At 47.2% G+C, this 12,382-nt stretch overlaps 1 protein-coding gene across 1 annotated transcript in view; it reads right to left on the minus strand.

Moving 5' to 3' along the window:
- Positions 1–12,382, minus strand: part of LOC133166056 (receptor-type tyrosine-protein phosphatase mu-like) — a 110,891-nt gene that overhangs the window by 16,945 nt on the left and 81,564 nt on the right. Inside the window, exons 20-22 of the mRNA XM_061296042.1 lie at positions 9,554–9,741; positions 3,818–3,905; positions 2,677–2,753 (exon numbers count right to left, since the gene is read on the minus strand). Coding sequence (XP_061152026.1) covers positions 2,677–2,753; positions 3,818–3,905; positions 9,554–9,741 — 353 coding nt within the window. The remainder of the gene's footprint in view (positions 1–2,676; positions 2,754–3,817; positions 3,906–9,553; positions 9,742–12,382) is intronic.

A 12,382-nucleotide genomic window follows, 5' to 3' on the forward strand; every position in this document is an offset into this window, starting at 1 on the left:
AAATAAACACTGGAGGGAATGAAATAAATAAGGAGTGAAGCTGCAGAGGTTTGAAACAACTACATAATATAAATTCCATAAGAATTGCACGTGTTAAAATATTCCTGCCTTTGAATCCAATAATAGCTACTAAAATAAGAATACCAATAATCTCCACAAATTGTACAAATTCAATACAACTACTTTTTTTTATCTTTACAAAACCAAGGAATTCTTCAGAAAATCCTGATTAAGATTCATACATGTTCCCTATGGGATGTGGTGGAAATTGTCTCCCCCAAAAAAAGGTTTCCCAAACATCAACTGGGGGAGGGGGGCAAGCATATTCAGGGGGGTTCAGGGCCCTCACATGCCCCCCCCCACTAGCTCCGCCAGTGCAAAAATTCCCTGGAAAACTGGGCAGACTTCCATAAATGCCGTACATGTTTCAAAGGTAAAACTACAGTGAACTTACAAAGGTTGCACATGTTAAAATAATGCTCACGTACAAGTTGCCATGTAGAGGTTAAAACAACTATAAATCCTTCAAAAGCTAAAGAAGTTACAATGCAACAACCATAAATCCCATAAAAGGTTGCACTACTTAAACAGGGGTCTCAAACTCCAGTCCTCGGGGGCCGCGTTCCTACATGTTTCCCTCGTTAAACACACCTGATTCAAATGATCAGTTTATCCTCACGTTCTGCAGGAGCCTGATAATTGAATCAGGTGTGTTTAACGAGGGAAACTTGGAAAACATGTAGGAATGCGGCCCCCGAGGACTGGAGTTTGAGACCCTTGACTTAAAGCAAGACTGTTGTGAAGCCCCATTAAAGTTGTTTTAGGTAAAATAGGAGTAACTTAAATACCTAAAAAGACTTCAGTAAATCCCCAAAAGCTGCATATTCTAAAGTAAGGCATGACATTCACCCCAAAGTTCCACTGGCTAAAATAAGATCATATTCTATCTTTGCTAATGCTAATAAATAGTGCATTTATTTAAAAAGGTGTTTTTACAAGACGACATAATATAATAATTACCAACATGCTTGATTTATGGTGAGTACTTGCCACTATGCATGCTAATATGCAATCAGGACGAGGATGCTCTTTCTTAGCCTAATGACTCGACATGTTTGGGGGTAAATTGACTCGCTTACGACCGAGCCTCCGAGAAGACCATCATCATTATCATCTGGTGGCTTCCACGCAATAATAGAAGCAGCAGGGATGTTGCACGCACAGGCTTTTTATTGGCACGTTCTGATGAGTTAAAGAGTGAAAAAACAAATAAACAAACAAAAAAAATACATCATTACCCGTCTGTCTGCACACTCTTAAATATGCACGTGTTCTCAACATTTATGTGGGCCCCAGCTTTGTATGGTGCAACATAATGGACCATAAAACCAATAGCAGCCAAAGGTAAATAATTGAAGGTGCACCTTGCATTATGAATTATGCGGGGAGAGCGCAACAAGAGATTACAAATGAGTGCATCGGGCAGGTACATCATCAGGCTATTAGCGGCTCATCTTCCTAAGGGCGGCGTTCGCGTTGAATCAGGCTATGCTAGCCAGTTAGGCTGCTTTGCAACACACTTCATGTGTCTTTTTTAACGACTTTAAAAAGGCGTGCCGAGACACTAGAGTCCATGTAAGGGCTGAAATACGAACGTTGCTTAGCACGCAGGGGATGGAACAGAAAGACCGGAACATGGAGAGGAAAACAAATGGAAATATCTTTAAAAAAAAAAAAAGAAAACCTGACCTTAAAAAAAATACATTGAAAAAAGTAACAAAAATACAAATTTTGAAAATCCAAATAGCAATATAAACTCAAATTTAATTCAAAACATTATTAAATAAGTACATAAAACCCTCGATATGAAAGCAATTCTGAATAAATAGAAATATTCAAAAGCTAAAAACCAAAGCAGAAAATCTAAAGAAATATATATAAATAATATTACATATAAAATAACAATTAAGTATAGTAAAAGTATAGTTTGAAAAAGTATTTTGTGACAGCTTTTTATGCTCTACTAGCCCTCAGGGCAGAAAGCTACTGAAAAGGCAAGGGAAACTCTCATATTGGACTGGATAAGAAGAAAATTATACAACAAAATATATCTTAAATTTTTTTATTAAAAAACACCCCAAAAATAGAAAAAAGAATATCTCCGCTAACATCACAAGGAGGATTGGTCGCCACGGCAAACACACCAATCAAGTGTGTGACGATAACCATAGATTGGCAATAGGAAGTGGTCCCTCTCCTGGCTGCTTTATTCAATATTTATGATCATTTGCAACACAATGATCCCGGTGTTGCTGTCAAAGCCTTGGTGGAGGTCTTTTCACCTATTTAATATCAAGATCTTTTGCTATTATGTGTTTGCTTTCCTTCTTCTCTATACAAGTGTTGTCATCCTCTGATCGTTATTGCTCTTAATTTAAGCACACACTGATACAGCAGCTGGCTACCGTGTGTGTGTGTGTGTGTGTGTGTGTGTGTGCGTGCGTGCGTGCGAGAGCAATCATGCTCCCTCAGGGCCCCCTGCGACGGCGGCACCGGCACCCTCTCTGCCACCCCCCAGAGAGAAAGCGCAGTGACCTTTTTGCGTCGGCGGTGCTGGCTGGTGCGCGCGTGTGTGTGTGCGCGTGTGTGTGTGTGCGTGCGCGTGTGTGTACTTACATCAACGTAATTTGCATTAATGTAATCAGAGCTCTGTTCGCCCTCCAGGGCCTGCAACCTGACACGCGAGTGATCATCTGGAAAAAGAGGCAGAGAGGAAGAAGAAAGCAGCATGGAATTAATGACATTAACCAGGCCACAACATGGTGAGGGGGAGGAGGAGGAGGAGGAGGAGGAAGAAGCAACTGTCACTCTTGAAGGCTTCTAAAGCATAGTCGGCACCAACCGCTTTATCCTCACAGGGTGGGTAGGCGGAGGACACCCTGAACTGGTCGCCAGCCAATCGCCAGGCACGCAGAGATGAGCAACCATTCACGCTCACAATCACTCACAATCACCCACCCAATGTTTTTGAACCCACAACTCCCCTTTTGATATTATTTTTTATTATTTATATATTTATCTTATTATTTTTAATATTTTTTGTCATATTCTAAGAATAACTATATTTAAATTTATATGTGGCGGCTCGGTGGAGCACTGCGTAGCACGTCCGCCTCACAGTTAGGAGGGTTATTCCACCTCAGGCCCTCCCTGTGTGGAGTTTGCATGTTCTCCCCGGGCCCGCGTGGGTTTTCTCCGGGCACTCCGGTTTCCTCCCACATCCCAAAAAAAAAACATGCTTGGTAGGCCGATTGAGCACTCCAAATTGTCCCTAGGTGTGAGTGCGAGTGTGTATGGTTGTTTGTCTCTGTGTGCCCTGCGATTGGCTGGCAACCGGTTCAGGGTGTCCCCCGCCTACTGCCCAATGACGGCTGGGATAGGCTCCAGCACGCCCGCGACCCCCGTGGGGACTAAGCGGTACAGAAAATGGATGGATGAAATTTATATCTAACAGTGGCTTTTAAATTGTTTGTTGATATGTTGTCTGCTTCCAAAGCTGTAGCAATGGAAGGAGAGCACATGTTACATCTTGATTAATAACGCTTATCCCTTTTTGTTGTAGGAATATCTACAAAATTCAACAAGGATTGTAGGCGAAGCAACAGCAGACAAATAAATATGTAACCACGGAGCAGAAAGGTCAACGCTGCTTCGGCTGCGCTGATAATAAAACTCTCTTGTTTCCTATCTTGCATTGCAAAGCCGGTTGCAATGAATCAGCAGCCTGGGGGGGGGGGGGGAATTGTGGGGTACGCACATGCAATGATGTTCCCGTATCGGTTCTTCATGCGGTTCTCGTCTTTCTTCGCCGAGTCCCAGGGCGCAGACTGTCCCTCGAAGAAGCGCTGTGAACAAAAGACACACCAGCGGGAGGTGAAACATGGCGGCATCGGGAAGCCCTTGAATGCAAAAGACAAAGAGGTAAAGTGCTTAACATCATCATGGGCGAGACCGTGGAAGCTGTTAGCCATACTCTTTTAAAACTGCTGCGTCAAAAACAACCCAATTTGGATTAAAAATTCAACCCACCCTGCACCCATTTTTTTGTTGGAAAAATACAAAACAAACCAAAATTGGGTCAAATTGAGTACTTGCGTCCGTCATGTTTTTAACCCAGCAATTTTGAACAAGATGCCATGGGAGGCATTTTAAACAAATCTAAATCGGAAGCTGGTATCCTAAGACAAGTGCAAGACGAGACATTCTGAAGCTTTTTTTTTTTTTTTTTTGCGAGGGCGGGGCAAAGGGTTAAAGTTCCTTTCAAAAGCTTAACACAAGTGCAGTTTACACGACAGGTGTCACACATTCCATCCATCAAAGTGCGCGTGAGGGGGTGACGGTGAGGTGGGTCACTTGGTTTGGTAAATGCCCTTTTAGTTGTGGATGTGCAAACATTTGTCATCTACTGTACATGATTTGAAAAAAAACAACAACGGTAGTCTTACCTCGTTTATCTGATCCAAAGTTAAGGTACAAGAAAGAGCATGGGTCGGGGAGAGATATAGTACAACGGTAAGTCAACAGCACCACACGCTCCACTTCACTCATCAGTAAAGGAGAAGAAAAAGGGCATTAACCTGAGGACACGGTGATGTCATGGCAGGAACGCAACATGCAAGCATAAGATGTAGTGGGTGGGAAAATGGTTGGGTGGGGGGCGGGGCTTAAGTGGTTTTGGTGGCACCATGAAACTAAAACACAGCCAGATTGCACCTGGATGAACATGAGGGATGCAGTTTTTAACGCAAAGACAAAACAAATATAAAAATATTTTCAAAATACCATTTATTGAAATCAGTTGCATTGGACAAGGTTTAATTTTTTTTGCTTAAAGTTTTGGGGGGGGGGTTTAATTTATTGTTATCGTATTTAAATTACGATTGTTTTTGTCAGCACAATAGTATCAATAATAGATAATAAAATACTATTTTTTTCTTTTTTTTTCTTTTACTGTCTAAATGTCCAAGAGTCTACGAACTACGACAAATTAAAATAGAGCAATTTTCTGTTCCAAAAAAGCAACAAGTTTGCTGGCTAAGGTGGCGGCTTTAAAGTTTTACATGGGCCTTGGTGAGGTGGTTTAAAGGAGAGTTTGATGTTGTTTTCGGGAGGGATTTGACAGAACGCAGGTAAGGCGAGAGTTCCAGGGGGGGAAATGGGAAGAAGGCAGCATTTGGCACAAAAGTGCATAACCAGCGCTAACAGTGAGAAAACACAAAAAACAGAAGACAGTGTAAACACACTGAGACAGGAGAAACATTAACAATTTATCTTAAAAGTTGGAAAAAAGTAGGCTGAACACACAACACAGAGAGGCATAGCAAAGCATCACCACATGTCCAGACCCACACAAGTCTTTTCAAATAACATATTTTTGACCCACATTGTATTTTAGATCCTTATAAAATAAAATAATAATTAAATGCTCTTTTTTTAAAATCAGAAAAAATATCCTTGATTTTTCTCTCAGAATTTTTTAAAATATTTTTGTCTAGGTTGCTAAAGAATTTTCTTGATTTTCTTAAACTATTTTAGTTAATATTATTATGTATTGACTTCCCCTCCGTGAGTCGTCACCTTACCGTGGTGGAGAAGTTTGCGTTCCCCTATGATCCTAGGAGCCATGTTGTCTGGCAAAAGGGTCCTATGTGAGGGGCCAGACAAAGCAAGGCTCACAAAACCCCTTATGACAATTAAGAAAATTGGATCCAGTTTTCCCTCACCCGGACGCGGGTCACCGGGGCCCCCTCTGGAGCCAGGCCTGGAGGTGGGGCTCGAAGGCGAGCGCTTGGTGGCCGGGCCTTCGCCCATGGGGCCCGGCTGGGCATAGCCCGAAAAGAAAACGTGGGTCCCCTTTCCCATGGGCTCACCACCTGTGGGAGGGGCCAAAAGGGTCAGGTGCAAAGTGAGCTGGGCGGCGGCCAAAGGCCTTGGCGGTCCAATCCTCGCCTGCAGAGACTGGCTCTAGGGACATGGAATGTCACCTCTCTGGCTGGAAAGGAGCCCGAGCTGGTGTGTGAGGCAGAAAAGTTCCGACTAGACATAGTCGTACTGGCCTCCACACATAGTTTGGGCTCTGGTACAAGCCCTCTCGAGAGGGGCTGGACTCTCTTCCACTCTGGAGTTGCCCACGGTGAGAGGCGTTGAGCAGGTGTGGGCATACTTATTGCCCCCCGGCTGGGCGCCTGCACATTGGGGTTCACCCCGGTGAACGAGAGGGTAGCCTCCCTCCGCCTTCGGGTGGGGGGACGGGTCCTGACTGTTGTTTGTGTCTATGCACCAAACGGCAGCTCAGAGTACCCACCCTTCTTGGAGTCCCTGGAGGAAGTGCTGGAGAGCGCTCCTTCTGGGGGCTCCATCGTTCTACTGGGTGACTTCAATGCTCACGTGGGCAATGACAGTGAGACCTGGAAGGGCGTGATTGGGAGGAACGGCCCCTCCGATCTGTGTTCTATTGTTGGACTTCTGTGCTTGACAGGGGTTTTCTATAATGAACACCATGTTCAAGCACAAGCGTGTCCATGTGTGCACTTGGCACCAGGACACCCTAGGCCGCAGTTCAATGATAGACTTTGTAGTCGTGTCATCGGATTTGCGGCCATGTTTTGGAGACTCGTGTGAAGAAAGGGGCGGAGCTGTCAACTGATCACCACCTGGTGGTGGGTTGGCTCCGATGGTGGGGGAAGATGCTGGTCCGACCTGGCAGACCCAAACGCTCTGTGAGGGTCTGCCGGGAACGTCCGGCAGAATCCCCTGTCAGGAAGAGCTTCAACTTCCACCTCCGGCAGAGCTTTTCCCACGTCCCGGGGGAGGCGGGGGACATTGAGTCCAAGTGGACCATGTTCCGCGCCTCCATTGTTGAGGCAGCCGACCGGAGCTGTGGCCGTAAGGTGCCTGTCGTGGCGGCAATCCCCGAACCCGCTGGTGGACACTGGCGGTAAGGGATGCCGTCAAGCTGAAGAAGGAGTCCTATCGGGCCGTTTTGGCCTGCGGGACTCCGGAGGCAGCTGACAGGTACCGGATGGCCAAGCGGAACGCGGCTACGGCGGTTGCTGAGGCAAAAACCCGGGCGTAGGAGGAGTTTGGCGAGGCCATGGAAAATGACTTCCGGACGGCTTCGAGGAAATTCTGGTCCACCATCCGGCATCTCAGGAGGGGGAAGCAGTGCACAGTCAACACTGTTTACAGTGGAGATGGCGTGCTGCTGATCTTGACTCGGGACGTTGTGAGTCGGTGGGAAGAATACTTCAAACACCTCCTCAATTCCACCGACACGACTCTGAGGCGGACTCTCCAATCTCTGGGGTTGAAGTCACTGAGGTAGTTAAAAAACTCCTCTGTGGCAAGGCCCCGGGGGTGGATGAGATCCGCCCGGAGTTCTTAAAGGCTCTGGATGTTGTGGGGCTGTCATGGCTGACACGCCTCTACAGCATTGCATGGACATCGGGGACGGTGCCTCTGGATTGGCAGACTGGGGTGGTGGTTCCCCTCTTTAAGAAGGGGGACCGGAGGGTGTGTTCCAATTACAGGGGAATCACACTCCTCAGTCTCCCTGGTAAGATCTATTCAGGGGTGCTGGAGAGGAGGGTCCGTCGGCAGGTCGAACCTCGGATTCAGGAGGAGCAGTGTGGCTTTCGTCCTGGCCGTGGAACAGTGGACCAGCTCTACACCCTCGGCACGATCCTCGAGGGTGCATGGGAGTTCGCCCAACCAGTCCACATGTGTTTTGTGGACTTGGAGAAGGCGTTCAACCATGTCCCTCGGGAGGTTCTGTGGAGGGTGCTTTGGGAGTACAGGGTGCCGAGCCAACTGATGAGTGCGGTTCGGTCCCTGTATCACCGATGCCAGAGTTTGGTCCGCATTTCCGGCAGTAAGTTGGATTCGTTCCCAGTGAGGGTTGGACTCCGCCAAGGCTGCCCTTTGTCACCGATTCTGTTCATAAATTTTATGGACAGAATTTCTAGGCACAGCCGAGGCGTTGAGGGGGTCCGGTTTGGGGACCTCAGCATCGCGTCTCTACTTTTTGCAGATGACGTGGTGCTGTTGGCTTCTTCAGGGCGTGATCTCTAGCTCTCACTGGAGCGGTTCGCAGCCGAGTGTGAAGCGGTCGGGATGAGGGTCAGCACCTCCAAATCCGAGTCCATGGTCCTCGGTCGGAAAAGGGTGGAATGCCCTCTCCGGATCGGGGATGAGATCCTGCCCCAAGTGGAGGAGTTCAAGTATCTTGGGGCAGTGAGGGGAGGATGGAGCGCGAGATCGACAGCCGGATCGGTGCAGCGTCACCAGTAATGCGGACTCTGTACCGGTCCGTTGTGGTGAAGAGAGAGCTGAGCCAAAAGGCAAAGCTCTCGATTTACCGGTCGATCTATGCTCCTACCCTCACCTATGGTTACGAGCTATGGGTCGTGACCGAAAGAACGAGATCGATGGATACAAGCGGCCAAAATGAGTTTCCTTTGCAGGGTGTCCGGGCTCTCCCTTAGAGATAAGGTGAGAAGCTCGGTCATCCGGGAGAGACTCAGAGTAGAGCCGCTGCTCCTCCACGTTGAGAGGAGCCAGATGAGGTGGCTCGGGCATCTCATCAGGATGCCTCCTGGACGCCTCCCTGGAGAGGTTTTCCGGGCATGTCCTACCGGTAGGAGACCCCGGGGACGACCCGGGATGCGCTGGAGAGACTATGTCTCTCAGCTGGCCTGGGAACGCCTTGGGATCCCCCGGGATGAGCTGGATGAAGTGGGTGGGGAGAGGGAAGTCTGGGAGTTAATAGCGGATAAGCGGAGGAAGATGGATGGATGGATGGATGGATGTATTGACTTTTCTGAGGATTGCCTTCACCCTCTTCCTTTTTATCCATCCATCCATTTTCTGTACCGCTTAGTCCCCACGGGGGTCGCGGGCTTGCTAGAGCCTATCCCAGCCGTCATCGGGCAGTAGGCGGGGGACACCCTGAACCGGTTGCCAGCCAATCGCAGGGCACATAGAGACAAACAACCATTTGCACTCGCACTCACACCTAGGGACAATTTGGAGTGTTCAATCGGCCTACCAAGCATGTTTTTGGGATGTGGGAGGAAACCGGAGTGCCCGGAGAAAACCCACGCGGGCCCGGGGAGGACATGCAAACTCCACACAGGGAGGGCCGGAGGTGGAATCGAACCCGCACCCTCCTAACTGCGAGGCGGACGTGCTACCCAAGTGCCCCACCGAGCCGCCGCCTCCTCCTTTTTATTTTATTTTAATTTTTTACTTTACTTTCTTCATGATTCTAATTGGCCCATTATTGGTCAGCGTCTTTTTCCCATATCTGATTGTCTGGCTCTGTTATGACAAATGGGCTGTATAGTGAGTTTCTACCTTTGGTACTCAAAGCACTTCACACTGCTTCCTTATAAGGAGCAACTGGGGGTTCAGTGTTGTGTTTAAAACTGCTTTTAAAAATCCCAGTGTACATGTGGACATGCGGGCCGGCTTTGGGGACACCCCGTCCACCTACCTCGTACTCCTCCTTGAAGCCGTAACCCTCGGCGCACTTCATCTGCGTGATGTGCTGCAGCAAGTCGGCAACGCGGATGGCCGGGTGCAGCTGGCCACTCTGGTACGGCACGTCCACAGCTTCTCGCTTCCTAAGCGAGTGCGACTGCACCAGGCTGCTGGTGTCGCTGCCCATGTTCTGGCTCTCGTCTGCTTCGCAAAGCACAGGGACAAGGCCCGCAAGTCAGCGCCGGTGCGGTAAAAAAGCAAACTAGCGCGAGTTGGTGACGCCATGCTTAAAAGCAGTAAATGCTACGTTGTGGCGATCTGGGATGCCGCAGATGGCCGCTGATCTCATTTACTGCTCAGCATTATGTCACCGGCCTCCAGATTGACAAACAACTCTCCCAAAACTATTAATCTGCTTGTAATGGATGGTCACAACAACACAACGCCTTTGAGTAAGAGGATGAGTCATGTGGTGGGAATGTTCATATCCATCTGTCCCAGAACACACTTTACTAAACCTACAGTCAAGCAATCTGAGGTCGCCCTCAAAATTTTGGCTTGGTTCAAAACTGAGGTCGAATAATATTTTGACTGTGTTTGTGTGTTTGTTTAGCTGACCATCAAAACCATTACAAATCAAACCTATGAATGTATTTTGGATTTTTTCTAATCAAATTGATGCACGTGACATTTCATATGATTTCCGACTAAATTGTCCTGAGATTATTTCCTGACACTGTGGATGTGAAAAAAAAATCCTCAATACCGGCTAAGTCAGTTTTACACTTGTAGTGTAAAACGAGTTAAAAATGATTTAAAGGGGGAGGTTTTGGATTTGTGAGGCCTGATGTCATGTACATTTAGGAGGAATTCATATCAAAATGTCATCATTTTTGTATGAATTCCTATGAAATTTATCTGACGGACACTACTGTAGTTTTGTGTAGAAAAAGAAATTTGTCTTGGCTCATCTTTTTAACCACAAAGAACCAGTCAGTGGCAGATGTGAGGCACAGATGTAGTTGGCGGGAAGGAGGAGGTGGTGCTGGTGGTGCACCCAGAAACAAGGAAGAAAGGGATGTGGCGAAGTGGTAGTGGGGCGGAGGATTTGTAGTGGAAAAGCATCACACAAAGACAGCGGCGATTCCATCCTAACTGACCTGAACTTTAGATAAATAAAAAATAAAGTGGCCCGGAGGGAGGTGGAGATGAAGATGATGCTCAGCTCATGCTATGCTAATGTTGCTAATGGAAGCGTTGGGATGGAGCGGGACTTTGGGGCGGGGGGTGAAATGCTAACACTGGTTCATGCAAGTGATGTCACGAAACGTCGGAAGCGCTCGCTGTCCGACAGAACAACGGCCCCGGCCCCGTTCACTCAACCCTGGCCCACCCGTGAGCCCACCTGGGAGAACTTACCATTAATGGGCACTTTTTAGATAGCAGATACATAAGAGGTGATGGATGTGGAAAAGAGAGAGAGGAGGAGAGAGGACGGAGAAGAAAGAGAGTGAGAGACAGAGAGAAAGAAGGGGTAAGCAACAATACAGCATGAGAACCTGGTACAGTGCTTGAGTGCTATGCTATACGCCGGCCAGCTTCGGCCCAGTCAGGGTGGGAGGGGCGTTGACAAGGGCGGGGCGCTGGATGATGGATGGTGGGGCAATTAGCATGACAAAAGTAAAAAGAATCAAACAAGGGAGTCTTGGATTCAAAGGAGGAAAAAGATCATGGCAGAATTTGGATCGTTAGCATTGTGAAATGGTGTCACGGAAATTTAGTAGGAATTCATACAAGAATGGATGGTATTTTGGAGTTTGATGAAAAAAATAAATACACACATACAAAATTTGTTATCCTATACCCGCTTTGAAAATTGTTTGGGGTGGCAAATTTTATTTTTTTTCTTAGCTAAGCATATCAGCCATATTTGGGGAGATAATGGCATATTTTGGATTGTTGGAATTGTGAATAGTGGCATCATAAACATTTCCTATGAATTCATAAAAATATCTGTATCAATTTTGAAATGATGGTGAAATATTTTTGACATATAGGCCATATTTGTGGAGCGCATTGTCAGTGACGTTTAGGTTGCGCTAAAGGGGAAGGATAACGTGGCCATGAATTAAAAAATGAAGGGTGGGATGTGGATGGTCGGAATTGTAAATTGCGGCATTACATTAATTCATATTAAAACTGACATTTTAGGTTTAAATGAAAATAAATTGTCAGTAGAGTTAGTAAAACTTTTATAATGACAGTTTGAAGGCAGAAACACAATATTTCTATTTCCTGCTGACATGACTTTTCTTCATTTGACGACTGCCACTGCTGCAACCCGTGCCAATCGCCCACGTCCTGCTTCATTAAAAACTAACAGCGGCATATGGTGGTGATGAAAGCCGCCCCTTTAAATTACGCGCACTGTTAAACTCCGCTTCTCTTTCTTCTGTAGAACTCAAAGCGCTGCGCGACGCCCCCAATTTGTCGTCGTGTGATGCGTTACGGGGGCCGCGTCCTTTTATCATTCCATTTCATCGGCAAGCGAGAAGCAAAACACAAACAAGTAGGCCGCCGACGGCGAGGGGACGACGACATTAAAAAGAATAATAGAAGAGCTCGTTGTGTTGCGGGGGGCGAGGGGAGGGAGCTAAATGAAGAAGAGGGAGGGGAAGACATGGATGTTTTTGGAAAGGTGGTAGGACTTGTTTCCGCCTCCCAAGCTGCATTTACGTGCGCGTAAAAATGCCTAAAATGTAGCGCCCGCCCTCCTCCAACCCCGTCTCACACACCTGCTCCACACGTCTGTCCATGCATGACTGGTCAAACACGTATGTGA

This window comes from Syngnathus typhle, linkage group LG13 (assembly GCF_033458585.1).
Source record: "Syngnathus typhle isolate RoL2023-S1 ecotype Sweden linkage group LG13, RoL_Styp_1.0, whole genome shotgun sequence".
NCBI classification, from domain to species: domain Eukaryota; kingdom Metazoa; phylum Chordata; class Actinopteri; order Syngnathiformes; family Syngnathidae; genus Syngnathus; species Syngnathus typhle.